The 17,144-nt window shown below is 46.3% G+C and overlaps 1 protein-coding gene across 4 annotated transcripts in view; it reads left to right on the top strand.

The window, feature by feature from the left end:
- LOC308072596 (glypican-5-like) overlaps positions 1-17,144 on the top strand; it is a 394,857-nt gene that overhangs the window by 354,823 nt on the left and 22,890 nt on the right. For 2 of the 4 annotated variants that reach the window (XM_080409680.1, XM_080409681.1), the window contains one exon: positions 12,744-12,884. The exons of the other annotated variants lie outside the window; for them this stretch is intronic. In XM_080409680.1, the coding sequence (XP_080265806.1) occupies positions 12,744-12,884 (141 nt within the window). The remainder of the gene's footprint in view (positions 1-12,743; positions 12,885-17,144) is intronic. 4 annotated transcript variants of the gene reach the window in all.

The following is a 17,144-nucleotide window of genomic DNA, read 5'->3' on the forward strand; positions in this document are numbered from 1 at the left end:
AAATATTTTGCCACTTGTGCTAGAGAAACAGCTGGTAATTTTCAAGTAGAAATTTCCCACTTTGCAGGGGAAAACCAGATTTGACTGTGAAACAGTATGCACAGCAACTGCGATAGGAGCAGCCCTGGCAGGAGCCCGTGGTGAAACCTGATCTTCAGTCTAGCATGATTAACGAAGTATTTTATTTTTTCATATGTGTATATGTAATTATTTTGTGTGGTTCTGTTTAAAAGCTTTGTTTGTGTTTCCAAATGGGGTAGAGTATGATTAAGTGCAGAAGGATGGAAATGACCTCTGATTGCACCTTATCCTGTTGTTTTATATTCTGGCGCAGCAGTGAGTAACCTGTTAATATGGTGTATTTCACACCTCATTGCTGACTATATTAAAAGTTTTTATCCTAATTCTTTGGTAAATATTAATGTACAGTATTCGCTAGTATCTGTCTATTTCATTTACTTTACCCATTCTTCTTCGTAATTCATTTTATTTGTTTTATCCTATGGCGATTCTAATCAAAGCCAAATCCAGTTGTTTTAACGATCAGTTTTTATTAGTCCTGCAGGCAAACTGCACTGCAGAGATATGTCATTGGAGCCCAATATTATTATGCCTCTACAAAAATGATTAATTTAACCTTTTTGCATATTGCAAGAATTAAAAACATAATAAATCAGCAGAGGATTATTATACTAAGTGATGTATGTAACCTATTAGCCATTTTGTTTGTTTTAATTGTACAATACTTGTCAAGATTTCTTAAAAATCGTCATTTATGGATCTGATCCAAAGGCTACTAAAGCTGATGTATAAGTTGCTGTGTTAGTTTCGTAGCTGACTGATCTCAGCTGCTCCCATATGAGATTCACGGTAAAGAAAAGAAAATACGAAGTTAAACCCAGAATTCCCACAGACTTCAGTGAGGCTGAGATTGCAGCAAGTAAGTTTGGACTTCTGAACAATGACACTTTGTTAGGTTTTTTTATAATCAATTAATATGAAAACCCCAATATGCACATAAAATGATATGTCTTAGGGGCTACTTGTTTCTCAGCTCTCTGCTGTGAAGGGCGTTGTGGAGGAAACGGTTGGGACTGGTGGCTGTAACGCTGTCATTACTGTCGCTGCAAATGCAGGAGCTGTAGTCACAGATCACGGCACCGCACAAACACCAAGTGAAAAACCGGTCCCTGCCCCAAAACCCAGGATTAATCAACTGCGGTCACCCCCGTTCCAGCAAACGGTGCTGGCAGCAAGAGGCAGAGGACAAGGGCATGTACCTGGCACCAGCACTCTTGGCAGCGCTCTGGACCCCCGCGCCTGCTCACGAGGCGTTTGGGGCTCAGCGGTGCCCTGGGCAAGAGGCAGCCTCCCGGGCCAGCGGTTTTGTTCCGAGGGACTCACGCTGCCAAAGCGAGACTGGACATTCAATTAAGAAATCAGTGGGTAGATTGAATAAATATGTTGTGCCTCACATGAATAAACGCAGAGTCATTCCCTGAGTCACAGAAATGGTTAAAAAGAGCCAAGAAGGGACTTGGTCACCGTCCTGCCAGCCTGCCTAGCACAGCGAGCGTGGCCGGGGCGGGGGGGGATTCCCAGCAGGCAAAACAGCAGGAGTGATAATAATGTTCTCGATACTCTTATCATCCCAAGTAGGGCAAACAAAACGCTTTAATTGGTTTGCAGTTCCAAAATATTTCACAAACACCAGACGGTGGAAACGTTTCAGTGCTTCTGAAAGGTCCCAACTGCGGTTGCCAAGAGGGAGGCTGGGCGGCTGGTGCCACCTGGGCGCGCGGCAGCCCGGGCAGTGCCGCCAGCAGGACAGCTTGTTTGCTGCCTCGCTGGCACTGGCACCAGCCCAGGCTGGCTGGCAGCGGGTCAGCAGCTCATCTACCTAGCTGAGGGCTTGCTCAGAGGGTTTCACTGGCATCTACGCCTTCTGTTGACTTGCATTTTTCTTACGAAAAGTTCTTGTTCCGCAGTGTTTGACAAGCCCTTCTCTTCTTTGTTTGCTGCTGACTGCTGCAGCGGCTCGTCGCAGGTGGGGGGGGGCTTCTCCAAGGGACAGGGATTCAGCCCACGTGTTTGAGTGGCTGAGCTTGAGGGCTCATTCTTGAAAAGCGGGAACGGTGAGGAAGCTGAGGGCTTCCCTGGGTCAGCAGGTGGTGTGGGAGGGAGCAGGGGGAGGTGAGGAGGAGACAGAAGGAGAAGCTCTGGGCAGTCAGAGGGAGAGGACCTGGGCTCCGCCAGCCACCCTCTGGGTGGAGACATGCAAAAAATACGGTGGCCTGTGGCAAGCAGAAGGGAACAAATGACTGGGTTGGGGCATTAGACCTCTCCGGGAGCCCCCAGGGAGGTGGCAGAAGCCCTGGAAGCCACCCCTGGGGTCAGAGCAGTTAAAGGCAGGAGGGACGCTGGAGGGAAGTGCAGGGCCACCGTTCCCCAGCCCGTGAGCGAGGGGGAAGCCAGGGGTAACCCTGCGCCTCTGCTCCTTGGGGAGGGCTGGACATCATCAAAGCCCAGAGGGAACTTCTTGGGAAATTGGGAATGGTGATGGAGGGACTGCACAGCGTTGAAACGCGTATGCCAGGAGAGGGGCCTGCCCTGCAGCTGCCCGGCTGTGCGAGGCTGCTCTGCCCTGGCACCTCCCCACAGCACTTTGGGGGACAAGCAGAGGGGTGTGGGGGTGCCCAGCATGGGAAGGGACGAGGGGGGCAGGCAGAGGAGCCCAGCTCCCAGGATATCTCCTATTGCCTTTCCAGAGGAGAAAAGTGTAGGTTTTTAATTTTTTTCTCTCCTTTCTCTTCCCTTTTCTTCTTCCTTTGCCTGTAGCACTGAGCTAACCCAGGTGGAAGTTGCCAGGAGCTTTCTCCTATAAGCCTGAGAGGGCAACAGGGGTCCCTGAAGCTCTGCCCCTGCAGGTCTGAGAGGGGCAGTTCAAAAGAAAACAGCTGAAAAAAGTAGGTGAGAGGAGATACAGTCAGGGCTGGGGCAGGAGCAACCTGTGCTGTGAGCCAGGGACCAACCGGGGCTCGGGCAAGCTGAGCTCCAGGGTTGCTGTTCAATAGGGTGAGTAAAGGAGTGCTCGTGGAAACACGAAGTGCGAGCAGGGGCTGGTAGAGGTGCGAGCAGGTATAGTAATATATGTACCGTTAATAGACCCTAATAGGAGTTCTTGCAAATAAAGGCCTACTGTTTTGTACTCAAAAGTAGAAAAGAGTAGGTTTTGGAGTGGCAAAATGAGCCAGAAGCAACGTGTATGATGCTGAGGGTTTTCTTATTGAATGAAACAACTTTTTTGAATGCTGAGAAGCAGAGGAAATGAAAAATCAAAAGGCTAATCAAAATTTGTCTTTTATTCTGGGGTTTTTTTTCAACTTTGGGAGCTGGCCTGGATTTCACTTTGTGGTGTAGCATATCTTTTAAAGAAACATTCATTTATAATTTTAAAATTATTAGCAATTCCTCCAGTGGTTCATTCCTCTATTATTAGAAGTGTGTGGGTTTTGCCAGCCTAAATTTGTTTGGTTTCACGTTCTGCCTATGGGACTGTTGCACTTTTGCTAGGATGAAAAGCCTCCTCTTATCAGTTTCCCTTTCCCCAAGTAAGTATTTACTTAGTGATCAGACATGCCCTAACCTTCTCTTTGATAAGCTAAATAAATTGAACTCCTTGAGACTGTCACTGTAAGATGTGCTTTCCCATCCTTCAATCAATCTCACAACTTATAGCCATATCCAATGTATCAAGCTCTCTCGTGATGTGTGAACACCAATGCCGAATGTAGGATTTTGCTGGCAGTAGTGGCAATAACTGTAGTGGTAATATAATTTATTCAGTTTTGTCCTGCTGTGTGCCCAAAGCACTCTAGTCCTTGTAGCCATAAAGCTTCTTTGCAAGCTCGTGCTCAGTTCTTGATCTGCCAGGATGCTCCAGTCAGGCTGTGGGCTTTCTCCCAGCACACGGATGACTCGCTCTGTCAGGCTTATCAGTTGATGGAGCACACGCAGGGGCTGGTGGGTTTTTTCCCCAATGTTTACTCTTCATTATTTATAAATGATTCATTAAACAATTTTCACTTTGTGCTCATCACTGCCTGTGTGCAGACAATTAACAAGCAGAATATGCGTTTACTGACATTGCTATACAGGTAGCTCTTCTGATTTTATCAAAAAGGTTGTTTTCTAGCATAAAAAGACTTCAGTTTTACTCAAAGAAGGAAGCGTTTGCTCTGTCAGCAGTTTCCAAAGACTCATTTTCTTTTTTCTTCGGGTATTTTGTAGCTGTCCAGAAAGGCTTTGCACAGCAATAGATAGAGCTGCCTGAATAATCCCTCTGCGCTTACCATGCCGCGTGTACCGTGGGAATTCCCAACCATCTCTATTATAAAAATCCCTTCCCCATATTTTCGGTCATAGGGTGAGGAAGGAAGAGGTTAGGTTTGTTTGTTTGGGGGCTTTTTTTGCTGTTTGGTTTGTTTTTCTTTGTGGGAACAGGGTCTGGGGAAGGAGGAGGGGTCTGGGGTTGGAGGGTCTAGGTTAAAAGGTAATTATTTTTGTAACAGAATTAAAACCTGAAACACATTGAACCGATTTCTAATACAAACAGGATCAGCATTAGCTTTTAAAGGATTGCTATTATCGTTTCAGGGCTGCAATGTGATTTAAACTGTAATAGATATTGATTTCTATATTAGTGTTCTTGCTCCTTGTATTGCATTTCTGCTGCCGTTTGCTAAAACAGGAATGGCATTTTTCACTTTATTGACTGGACAATGAGTTGGAATACTGTATTCCTGCACGCTCGGGATCACTGAGATGACTATATGCTTCCAGGGAAAAGGAAGGTTGGGGACAATTCAGCTGCTGAGACATTTGCATTTTAAAGTTACAGGTACCAATTGGTAAGCCTATCTAGAATAAAACTCTTAAAGGACTTCTAGGTCACTTATGGAAAAGCAGAATTTTACTCTAAAGAGCACCACAGCTACTCCACAGGGCACTATTATTTTAAGAAGAGAAATAATTACTGCAGTGGCCTGTGTTGGTGGTCTAAAACAGCATGGGTGGGATTTCCCGGGGCGATCAATTTTGATTTAGTTCAGCTCCCACTAAAAGCAGCGGTAATCTCACCCACGCAGGGAAAGGCAAGTGCTGTCCTTGTGCTGGTAACCCACAGATCTTCCTCCCCAGTCCAGACCACTAGCTGACTGGGATCTCTCAGTCTCCTCATTGAGCCCAGTGTAGCCACAGAGGCTTTCTCTCCAAGATCTCCTCTTTCTCAGTTCCCACCTCTGTCCTTTCATTCAGCGGTGGGCTGTTGTCTCATACCATTGTTAAGAACGTGGGAATCTCCTCTGAGACAGCTGATGAAGTCTGAACTGCGGCTTGGCCTTGCAGGTTCTGCCTGTTGTCTTTCCTCCACCAGCAACGCGGCGGCTCCTGACCAGCTGCCTCTCACATCCGCATCTGCATCTTCCACCCGTGCCCTGTGCTCCTCATGCCGGAGACAACTTGCACCTTGTTATTTTCTCTCCTTAAAAGTCCTTATTGTGATATACCTAAGTGGGGAGGAAAAAAACAAACAAAAACCAAACCCAAACCTGTGTGCCCGTACTGAGTGTGCCGTTTATCCTTCTGGCCCGCAGCAGCTCTTGGCCGGTGTCTCGTGGCCCTTGCAGAGGGGCTGCCCCATTCCCGCGGGGTCCCGGAGCGCCCGGCAGGCTGGCTGCCCGCTGCCCTTCGCTGCGCACCCGGGGGTCCTGCCGCCGCCCCACATGATGTTTGCAAATGATTTGTAGCCAGTTGCTCTATAAATGAACTTTATTACAGAATGCTGTTCAAAACGGGAGTATTCCGAAACGCAGTTGCCTCTTGATTATGACTTTTCCCAGAAAACTGATTTTGCCTAATGATAAGAGAATGGTAATAAGCAGTACTTAATTAGCATAAATTAAGTTTAATGGGAAAAAATTCTGCCAGTGCCAAGTAGTTAAGAGGTATTTAATAGAACTGAACTTCTGAGAGTTCATCTTACCCTACCTGAGTGCCAACTAAATTTTAAGGGCTGTGTTCTCCTGGGCACCCCAGGGGCCTCTGTCAAGTACGCAGATAAAGTTTGGTGGCCTTAATTCAGGGGGAGCTAGCCCAAATTGTTCAAGTTTATGAAACAAACTTGTGTAGGAGTCTCTTCTTTTGTTTAAGGTAAACTTAGAAATGTATTTCAAAATTTAGAATCAGAATTTAGAAATATACGGGTAGTTCAGTTTGGTCCGAGCTCTGACTGTCGCTCCGTCTCTGACAGAACCCTTGCAGGTGTGTGCTTGCCAGTTCCCTCAGCGTATCCTTACAGCTCCCAGCGGTCTGTATCCCAGGGATTTCCTTAGCCATTCGCTGCTTCTGTATTGTTGAGAGATTTTATTTGAATTTTGTTCCCCGTTTAGCCACTCTTGGACAGAAATCCTGGTGCATGGCAGACGCCCAGATTGCAGGCTGGACATTAGGTTTTCCAGCTTCTGTCTACATTTCCTGATCTCTGAATGCTCAGTCGCTCCATCTTCGCTTCCATTATTGCATGTAGTTAATTACACGGATGAAACCCCGGTTTTCCTTAGTAAGACGTGCTGCATTCCTCCTCACCAGCACGCTGGGCTCTGCTTCCCAAGTCGCAGTGTGACAGGGACTAGGGATTTTGAGAAAGGTAACCCCACTGTCCAGGCGTGCCTAACCAACACGTACACATCGGGCTGGTGTTAGTGACCCCACACGTCAACGAGGAACAGAGAGAGCTGGAGGAATTATATTCTAGAAATAAGTGGAACATTCCAAAAATGTCAGTCATGGACAGCGTAGAATAAAGCAAATTAATTTAAATAATACATACTTTGCATGGAAGAAATAAACAAGACAGGTTTGGTTTGGGTTATTTGTTTTTTGGATTTTTTTAATCTAAGAAAGAAAAGCATCTTTGTACTGAGATTCTTTTAATTTCCAAGTTAAGAAACATTTGTGAGCGGCCAGCCCGGCAGCACCACACCTTGCCCGGTACCGCAGGCGTTACGCTGTAGGGAATGAAGGGTGTCCCTGCATCTGTAGGTGGGAACCTGAGTGTGAGCATGAGTTCAGTGCCAGGGGAGCACCGCTCCAGGGCAGAACCCGTTTATTATCTAAGGAATAACATAAAGCAACAGGATTACAAAGAGGGAATGTGGTTTAACTTAATTTCTCACTGTGTTTTGGGGCAGACTGGGTCTAAACTCAGCCTTTTTCTATGCCACGCTTACCTAAAGCAGCCTGCTGTATTCCGTAGTCAGTTCTAACTGTGCAGGTTAAAGTTCCTTCTGCAGCTCCTGCCTTTTTTTTTTTCTTGTCTTCTCTTTTTGTCCTGACTTAGGCTAAAAGCTTTAGCGTGCAGAGTCTGAACTTTCATCACCTTCCACAAGGACGGCTGCAGGAGCCTGCTGGCATTACCACAGCCCCTCTAGCATTCTCCGAATAAATCCCCTGTTTGTTCTTCAGATTAGGAGCAGGGTTTTTTACTCTGTATTTGTAAAGCACATAATCTTGGTGGTGTTTTAGCCCAGGACTTGGCCTTCTAGCTACTGTTAAAGGTCTGCTTTGAGCTCTGTGTGGGTAGTAAATAACTTGCCCGTGTTTGCTGTGAAAGCTTCTAATTTACAGGCAAATCCATTAGTAGATTCATATTTGGATTTTTAAGCAATTAATTCAAGTCAAACACAAACCGAGCACATGTCAGGCAGCTAAATGCTACATGTATTTTTGCACCTCGCTCTACACACGGCCTACAAACGAGGGCTCTCTGCAGCCGCTGCCTTTGAAGCCCGCGGAGTCCGTCACTCCCACAGGCCGGCTCTGGCCCTGTGCTGGGGGTGCGTGTGCCACCAGGGCTGTCAGAGCAGCGCGGCAGGGCCGGCGGTGAAGGGATGGACTTTGGTACTCTGCGTTGGGCCGTATCATAGTCTAATGAAGCACAGCTCCCTAATTGCTCAGCCGAAAGGGTCCACAGCGAGCAGCTCCCTCTAACCACGGCGATATCTCTTCAGACCCCCTGGGGGGGAGGCTAATGAAAATTCGTAGAAAACAAGGACCGCTGTTACATTATGGCATAAATCCTTCCCGTCTGCGGCTATTTGCATGGCCTGTTGCTGCAACACAAGGGGACCTCGTAGCCCCCGCATTTATTCTCCCAGAGTACCTGTGCTGGGAATGGAGGGAGAGAGAAGATGGCTCCTTTTTCCAAGGCTACAGGGAAATCCTTCAGGGACAGGGGAGGGAATCCAGCTCCTGGGAGTTCCAGCCTGGGGTCCGTACCCTGCCTTGTGGCTGGGCGTCAGGCGCTGTGGCCCTGAGGGTACAACCCAGGAGAAAGAGGAGAGCTGCTGCTGCGGTGGAGGCTTATTGTTCGGGAGCTGCTTCTGAAACGCGGAGCCTGCGGTTGGGAATGTTTATCATCCCGCTCATAATGAAGCCATTACACTGCAGTCACAACTCTGAATTGCAGCTAATAGATTTTCATTTTGTTTTCTCGGTTAAGTCATATTTGATAAATGCAGAAATGTGTAGGGAGCAGCTTATCTCAAGTAGACAGTTTCTTTTTAAATGGGTGGCTCGAATGTGCTTTGCATGAGGATTTTTTGAAAGAAAAAAAGGATTCTATAGCAAATCTTTACAGGTATTAAATGGCAAACCCAGAGTATCCACTTGCTGAGTGTAAGTCTTCTACCTTTTAGGGATCTGTTAAGTTGTAGCTGTTGAAGATAAACAATTTCTATCTGTATGTGTATATACATGTGTATACACATACTCATGTATTTGTGTGTGCGTGCAAAAATTTTATAGTATTGGATATGCAATTCTTCACAATGCTTTCTATGTTCTCTTAAAGATTGGCGGAAATGAATCTTACAAAAATTCTTTTATAGGAAACAAACAGAATTCCATTACCTGCTTCTCTGCAGACACATGCATAAGGATGTAATTTTTGTCTGATTTATTGCCTTTACCTCTTCTTCTGAGTTTAAATGGTGCAGGCTGGTTTGTACATAACCTGATAGTAGTCTGGGAAATGATAGTGCCAGCATGTAGTATGTCATTGCACCAGGCTGTCCACTTCAGAATTACTCTGGAAAAGTTTTCAGCACGAAGTACCTCAACATGTATTATACAGGAAGGTGGAGGTAATGTTTTTGGTTTGTTTTGGGGTTTTTTTTCATCCTGGCTGGAGAAGTTTTTACCATTATTAAACCAACCAGCATTCTCAGAAATACTGAAGCGAAGTCAGTCTCCCACCGCTATCCTGAGGAACTTAGTCGGCATTTTCAAACTTGAAGGCCAGAATGCAATCATGCAAATCTGTGTTATGGGCCCAATTTTCAAATGAGTTTTATAGCTGCAGACAGGATTTTGAGGAGTATCCGAGCGAATGCACAGCAGACCCCTTCCAGCAACCGAACGAAATATAATAAAATCATAAAGAACAAACTGTCCCCTTGGCATTTTCAGACAGCATTAATTTCAGAGGTGCTGAGTATCACATCTTCTTGGGAGTTGGCCTGGCATTAAGGTGAAATACAGCACAGCACAGCAACTGCGTAGGTGGAAACCACAAGCCCTCTTCCCACAGCCAGCGGCCGTTCCCAGCGGGACGCTCGGCAGGTTTGCAACATCAGGCCCCGTGTTTCTGTCCTGGCCCCGTGCCCACGTCTGTCTGCGTAAGGGAAGTCTCTAAATGTCATTAACTGGATCAAAAGGCTGAAGTGTTTCTGTCACAGCCACCCCACTTTGACAACAGTTGCCCTATTGTTGGCAACTCTCTCGCTGCCCTTTTTCTTTTTGCCTCCCTCCGTTCTCCCTCCATTTGCTTTCTTGTGTCTCCTTTCCCCCCGGTGCTGCCCCACGGCCTTTTCCAGGGTTTTCTTTCTCAGTTCTTTATTCTGCCTCTGCCACTTGTTTCTTGCCCAGGGCTCTCTCTGCTGTGGTTCCTGCTGCTGGAGATGAGTTTGGAAAGCACATCTCCCCTTGTCCGGGCTTTGGAGTTCCTGTACCTTCACCCGTACGCCACATTTGTGCTCTCCACTCACTTTTTCTGTTCCCCCATTCCCAAGGCATAAGCTGTGCATCTGCTGCTTTCTGTCTCTCCCTCCCCACTCGCTAACCCCCGCCGTAACTGCATCCCTAGCCCCAGGCTGTCTTCTCCAGCTGACCTTCACCCCAGCCCAACTCAGACACATAAAACAAAATTAGCCACTATCACGTATTTGAATAAACAAGCCAGCCAGCAGCTCCTGTAAACTGTGAGCTATGCACCTACAGTAATATGACCTCAGACCATTAAAATCACATACTTTGTGTCTGTTTTAGGATTTGTTTATAAATGTTGTGCAGAGACTTTATTAAAGCTTAGTGAAGCAAGATCTGGTCTTGGATTTCCATGGGTCAGGAGTTACTGGTCTGAATGCACTACAGGGGTGAAGAAGAAGCAATTAGAAGTGTGAAACCACGTTTGCTGAAACTCTGCATGAATTATACAAAGTCAGTCTGTTTATCAGAGCACTGTCATCTTTGTAAGACAAAATGGTGGGGGAAATACACATTTAGTGAAGAATCACATGTGAAGAAAAAACCTGATTAATCTACTAAACTGTTCTTCCTACTAATCTATTAAACTATACACAAAACAGACCGTTGGAGGGCCACAGTAAGAGGACGTTGGTTGTTGCTGTGAACTTGAGAGAGCTCTTGCTTACCTGAAAGCTTCCACAGCCACGACTGTCACTTCAGTTTGCAGTGCTGTTAAAGCAGAAAAGGGTATGTTTTAAGTTCAAGTAGACGGTATGAAAATGGTCGTGAATATTTTCAGCAGATTCTTCAACTGAAGTTCTATTTCTCTGTGGTGATAAAAATAAACAACAATAGTTGCACCGTCTGTGAGCCGTACGGTTCCTTCACCTCAGAAATTGCCAGCACGGGCTTGCAAAAGGGCACCGTTTCCCAAGGCAGCTCGTTGAGTCAGCTCCTGCTTTTCTGCCAGATTTGTGTCTGAACTCTGAACTGCTGGTTTCTAAGTCACCAGAGACCAGCAACGAGGAGTGATGTGTTAGAGACACTTCGTTGGCCTGCCGTGTTTCAGAAATGGATGGGCCCGATCCTGACAGATGCTGAGACTCTGCTAGCCCTACTGCCGCTCGGCCGGTGCCTCTAAAGACAGGCTGCTTTGCTTCAGCTCCACATATCCTGGACACGAATATGTGTGAAAGCATCAGGCATACTAGGTGTATGCCGTTCAGCCACTCTGAGCATGTGCTGTGCTGGTCTAAGGTTTTGGTACTACCACAGTCCCGTCCCAACCATTGCGCCTGTGCAGGCAGCAGTGTCCGGGCTCACAGGACAGCTGGTAATGAGGAGGAGAGAGGCTGGCTGGCTGGAAAGAAAGCGTGCTGAAATCCTTGCTGAAATCCTTGCTGAAATCCTAGGAATTGTGTATTCACATGTAATAAAATCGTAAAATCTTTGATTCAAAGCTAAGTGGCAAGAATCTTTTCCTTGAACCCAGGGAGCATTTAGCTTGAAGCAGCTAAGAGGTGATTCAGCCTGCAACTGTCCAATTCTTCTTTTCCTTTCCTCATACAAGTAGGCACTAACATTTGAAGGGGGTGCAATTACATGCTTTTTATTTCTTGTGGCAGTTAATCTTGTGCATGCAAATAGTTGCAACTGAAACATTTTATTACTACTCATTTTGCCCTTTCAGTGGAATTTACACTTTTTTTCATGCATCCTCATTTTTCTTCTTTAATTCTTCTGTTTCATTAAGAAGAGCTTACTGAGACTTCCAGATTCATTCATTAGCTTTCTAATGACAACATAAGAGCTAGTGTCTGCCAGTGTCTTCTGTCAGCAACAAACCAAAAGTAAACTTGATTAAGAGTTAGTTTTTTGAGCTTGGATTTAAGGAAATATCCCCTGTCCAATGAAGCATTCCCTTTTCACTTATACAAGTGCCTCTGGCACTCAAAGGGGGATACCTGAGGCCAAAGCAACCTGTTTGCCACTTGGCTTTCCATGAGGGTTACCTTTCTGCTGATGTTGCTTATCCCAGCTGTGTGAAGGAAATCCAGGTTAGTTGTCCTAGATGATTTCCTTCCTAGACTGGATCTCTTAGATCCCTTCCCCAGCTCCCATACAGCGGCGCGGCCAAGTTTCATCCGCATCAGGAAATCCAACCACCTGTTTTCACTCCCAGCCTCGTAACTCTAGGCTGAAATAGCCTCTCCTGTGCTGAGCACCTTTGTCCTCACACAAGCCTTCCCAGCCGTCTCGGTGGCCATTCGTGTCCCTGTGCGAGAGTTCTGTTCTCCCCAGAGGAACCGTCTAGTTGCAAGCCAGGTGTGAAAGCCAGTGCTACAAGGTGCGGTCTTGCCTCAGGGAGGAGGGGAGCCCTCCCTGGAGCACGAGCTGTGTGGCTCATGTCACTACGGGCTGTCTGCAGCCCTGAAAGCCGCAGAGAGGCCCTCTGCCCATTTATTTCCTCGCCAGGCGTTAGGCAGCCACAGTAGGGTGGCAGGTGGGAGGGTGGCGGAGTAGGGCTCACACTTCGGAATGACTTCCAGGGGGAGGAGGGCGTGTGGGACAGAGCTCCGAGCCGCACGGCGCGCCCGTGCGCAGAGCCATCGCCAGCAAGGCCGCTGTAGGTGAGTAACCTTCTCACATTTCTGAAGGGCTCTCAGACGCCGTGACGAGCTGTCAGGAGATTTCAGTTGACTTGGTAGACGCTGATTCATTGCAGATGTGTCCTAAACTCAGCAGACCGTCCCTGTTCAGCAAAGCATTGAAGTGCATCTCTTTGACGTTAATAGGATGTAAGTATTGACTTGAGAAGTTTGGTGCAGTAAGGATTTTAATTAAAATATGCTTTCTTCAGTAATGTGGCTTAGATAAAATCAAACTCTTGGACAGCTTCAGTAAAAAAATGTTTCCCTCAATATTTGTAAATATATGCTGGAATACTCTTTGATTTTTACTGCAGATGTGACCCTTAATTTATTTTCTTGCTTTCAGTACATTAGCAAATCTCTGAAAAGTACGTTTTGGAAGAGTTGTCTATTGCCTTAGTTCATTTATTCAAGTTTATCATTGTTTTGATGTTTTTTACACCAAAGAATCAAACTTACGAGATTTTTTTTTGGTGTATTGATGAATGTTTGCTTTCAGTTAGAAAGTAATTATTCCAGAGATAAGACTTTTCAGCTAGCAGGTCTACTTACATATAGTAAATATGCTGTGACAGTGTTTTCCTGTAATGTACGAGACTAACAATATTAAAAAAAAAAAAAAAAAAAGTTGTATGGTACAAAACTTTCCATATTTCATTGAAGCTTATGAAATTGCTAGAAAATAGGATTTCTCTCTCACAGGTTTGACACAGGCACTGAAGAATCCCTCCTTACATCTCCCTACATATGCAATTATCTTTAACAGGAAAGATGCAGAGTTCATACGCTATAGGTTGAGAAAACCAGCTCTTTGATCAAATGCTGACATGAGAAACCTGGGGCGAGAGTCAGTAAGACCCAGTCCATCATCACCGAACATTAAGAATCTCTCCAGTGCTTTTTCTGTTTTCTTTGTTAAGAAGGAAAAGGAACACTCCTTACATTTGTTCACAGAAACCTTTCAGTGACAGTTCCTCAGGATTAAATCCCTTTCCGATGGAAAGGATGTAGAACACGCTTGCAGAGCTGTGTGGACTTGTCACTGTAGTATACATGCATCTATCAGTTACAAAGTGATTTTCTTCTCTCCACAGCCTTGTGAAGAAGGTAAATTCCCTTCCACAGTATCAGAGATTAGATCAGTGTCTAATCTAGATCACATTGTGTCTGTAACTCCGGGAGCTACCTCTGGCTCAGCCGGCAGCTCTGGGGTCAAGAGTGTCTTGTCCCCCACAAACACAGTAACTACATACGGGTCACTGTTAGACACGAGTGACACACAGCATCTCTCCTGTAGCCTCATTCATAATGTTCACCGTATCAGCTGGAAGAACTTTGACTTTATTTCGCTGATGCTGCGTAATCATTTGGTAAAGCTGAGCAGCTGGTTACTGGATCGCAACAGTGGGGTCTGGCCAGGCCACCAAGCTCCCTGTCGCAATACCCTCCTCCCTAGGGAGCCTGGAGAGGAGTGTTCCCGCAAATGTGGTACCTTCAGGTTTTTGGTTTAAAATAGCTCTGACTATCTGCAGTGCTGATTTTCTTAGTAGCTGGCAGGAGGAGATGCTTGTTAGGGATGTGATTTCTTTGGGGGAGGTGCCGTGTGTTGCTTTGAAGTCTGGTTTGCTAAGGAGGTGCTCGGGAGACAAGAAGTGTTCCTAGGCACAGCAGGTTTGCTGTCCTCCTGCATGCGTTGCGTGGCCTTGGCAACACGTCCATGCTGGGTGGTGGCTTCCTTCTGTCGGAGGTGTCATTGTCATAGGCAGGTCTATCCCACAGCATCCCTTAGGAGATCCTTCAGTCTGGCTTTTCTGAGGTTCCCAGACAGCGCAGAAGAAGGCATCGCCCATAGACACCGCGATCCAAATTTACAGGACTGCTTTTCCTATCGCCTCAGGGCCCAAAGACTCGAAAAGCAAAAGACCATGTGCTCCCCCCCTTCAAAGGAAATTACAGTCAAATCAGAGCAGTAATAGTAACAAGCAAGGAAGAGAGCAGTGGGGCTTGTTGGCTGCACCTACATCCTTCTTATCTGTTTCATCCTCAGTTCTCAGTGCTCCTGCAGTGTGTGGCATTGTGTAGGCTCCCATTTCCCGCTTGGGGGTCAAGCGTGCAACATTACACTCGTCAGCAGGTAGCAATGTGTGCATTGTGTTCTGCTGCAGCACTTGCAAATCACATCCCGTGAATCGCCGAGGTTTGGTGACGCTATTATTTCAAATGCCAATGTGAGTTATTGTATCCCATCAAACAGAAAGATATATATGAACTACCAGGGAGGAAACAATTGATGTTGAGTCAAAATACTGGTAAGTTCATTTCTAATGAATGCTAGTCATCCAGACAAGTTTGCTCTAGAGGGAGATGGCAAATTCAGGACAGAATATAATCTCTACTATCAAATGGTAATTATGAGAGCAAATACCTGTCTGTGTTCATTTTGAGCTGGATGCTGAGCGGGAAATGCCACTGTGCAGAATGTTGCCTCGGGAATACAGAGAACTGCAGGATCTCGTAACGTCTTTTCTTAGAGGCGATAAAAACGAGAGGTACTCTGTCTGCTTGTACAAATGTGCTGATTTCTGAGCCAGACCAAGAAAGAAGCATTGCAGGTGTGCACTGGATCTCTGATAGAGGCAAATAAGCAGGCAGCAGTAGAGGTTCTAAATATGGTTGGTCTGAGGTTTTTCTGCCTGGGGTCACATTCCCACAGAAAACTGAAACCCACCCAGGTTTGTCTGGGGGAAAACTTCTCATGCTGGCACACAGCCCAGGGTTGTTGTCCGGGGTATTTTGGTATGTTCGCTTCTTCTCTCCATTGTCCTTGTTCTTTTCCTGCTTGGCACCCCAGGTTATATTTCAAGAAGGATTAAATGCAATGGAGCCTTTTACTGGAGGGTTCTGAAGGTTTATGTCCCCACAGGGACTCTTTTGAGCAGATACAGTGACTACTTCAAGCGGGGGAAAAAATCTCCTTTCAAAACTCTTTTATTTTTGAGGTTCTATTAAAGGACTGGGCTCCTCTGTGCTCTCTTTTGTGCTCATGCATAACACAATGTGATACCCATCAGACTGCATAGAGAAGTTGCTGGGTACAAGCAAAAAGTGCCTTCAGCTTTCCTCTCAACAATGCTTTTAACTTTAAGCGAGTCAGAGGCCCTTATTTCTCCCCAGATTATTCCAGGCACCTCTTCAGTATAAATAAGAGTAAGTAATTTATATTCTGAGATGCCAGAAGTATCTAGGGAGAGATTTTCCCATCCAGCTTCTCTTCTGATTTACACATTGCTCCCCACTTTTTTCCCCTCTCTTTGGTTTGCCACTTTGTCACCAAAAGCCTTCCCCTCCCTAAACCCCTAGGAGGAAATGAGCAGAAGATATCAGGGGATGGGGATGGGGATCGTGAACTTCTGTCATTCCTTTGCTTTAAGAGTGAGAAAAAGCTCTTTACCGTTCCATACAGTGCACAGACATCCAAATCCGCCTCTCCGCTGGGATGCAGCCCAACCTCTGCTTGCCAGTTGTGTCCAGCTGAAGGTCTCAAGGCTTAAGGGCTCTGCACCAGGTGTGGCGGGGGGGTATACAGTGCTGCTCCGGTCCAGGAGGGACTGAGGGCAATGTGGGCACCCCTCATTGCTTGCCAGGTACACACGAGAGGAGGGGGGCCAGGCAGCAAGGCTCACCCTCCCACCACAGCCTCCCTCGCAGATGTGTGTACCTGCAGCTGGGTGTACGAACAACCCTACCTTCGGCCTCCGTTGTTGCCTCCTGCACATAAAGGAGTGAGCAACTACTCGTTATAGCTATTCGGCCCGTGTTGTGTGTTGCATCCACCTCTTTTTAATGCCCATCTCAGTTGCGGGTTGTGGGGTGACTGACAACCTTGGCTCCTGACAGGGCTAGCAAACCCAGCTGCCAAATAAACCAGGCCAACGGAGACAGCAATAATAGACTGATTTGTTCATTTGATATACATTAGAACAGGTTTATAATGACCATAAATGATTATTTTTACAAGAGGTACATAAACAAGTAAAATTGAAATGACTGCTCGGCATGCTACTGCACATTCCAAAGGCTGCATTTAAACGTGTACAAATGAATTCCTTCACTTCCCCTGGCCAATTAGTGGCACAAAATGCTTGTGGCTGTGCGGGACGGCAGTCCCTCCTGTAGTGCATGTGCATGGGGAAGCCCATTCCATTCGATTCCACAGAGAGGGGATATTGATGAGAGTTTTGGGGGTTACCCAGCTTCCCTATAAATCTTGACCACCTTTTGTCTTTTAAAACAGATGATACTTCAGATTTTTGTGCATTAATTGGAGTCAGACTGTATGTTCTCTCTGGTTTGGGATGCAAGACAAGTGGAAAGGTTTCACGTGGAAGGAGTCCATCCAGGTGCCTT

The sequence above is a fragment of the Falco punctatus genome (genome assembly GCF_963210335.1).
Source record: "Falco punctatus genome assembly, chromosome: 13".
Taxonomy (NCBI): Eukaryota; Metazoa; Chordata; class Aves; order Falconiformes; family Falconidae; genus Falco; species Falco punctatus.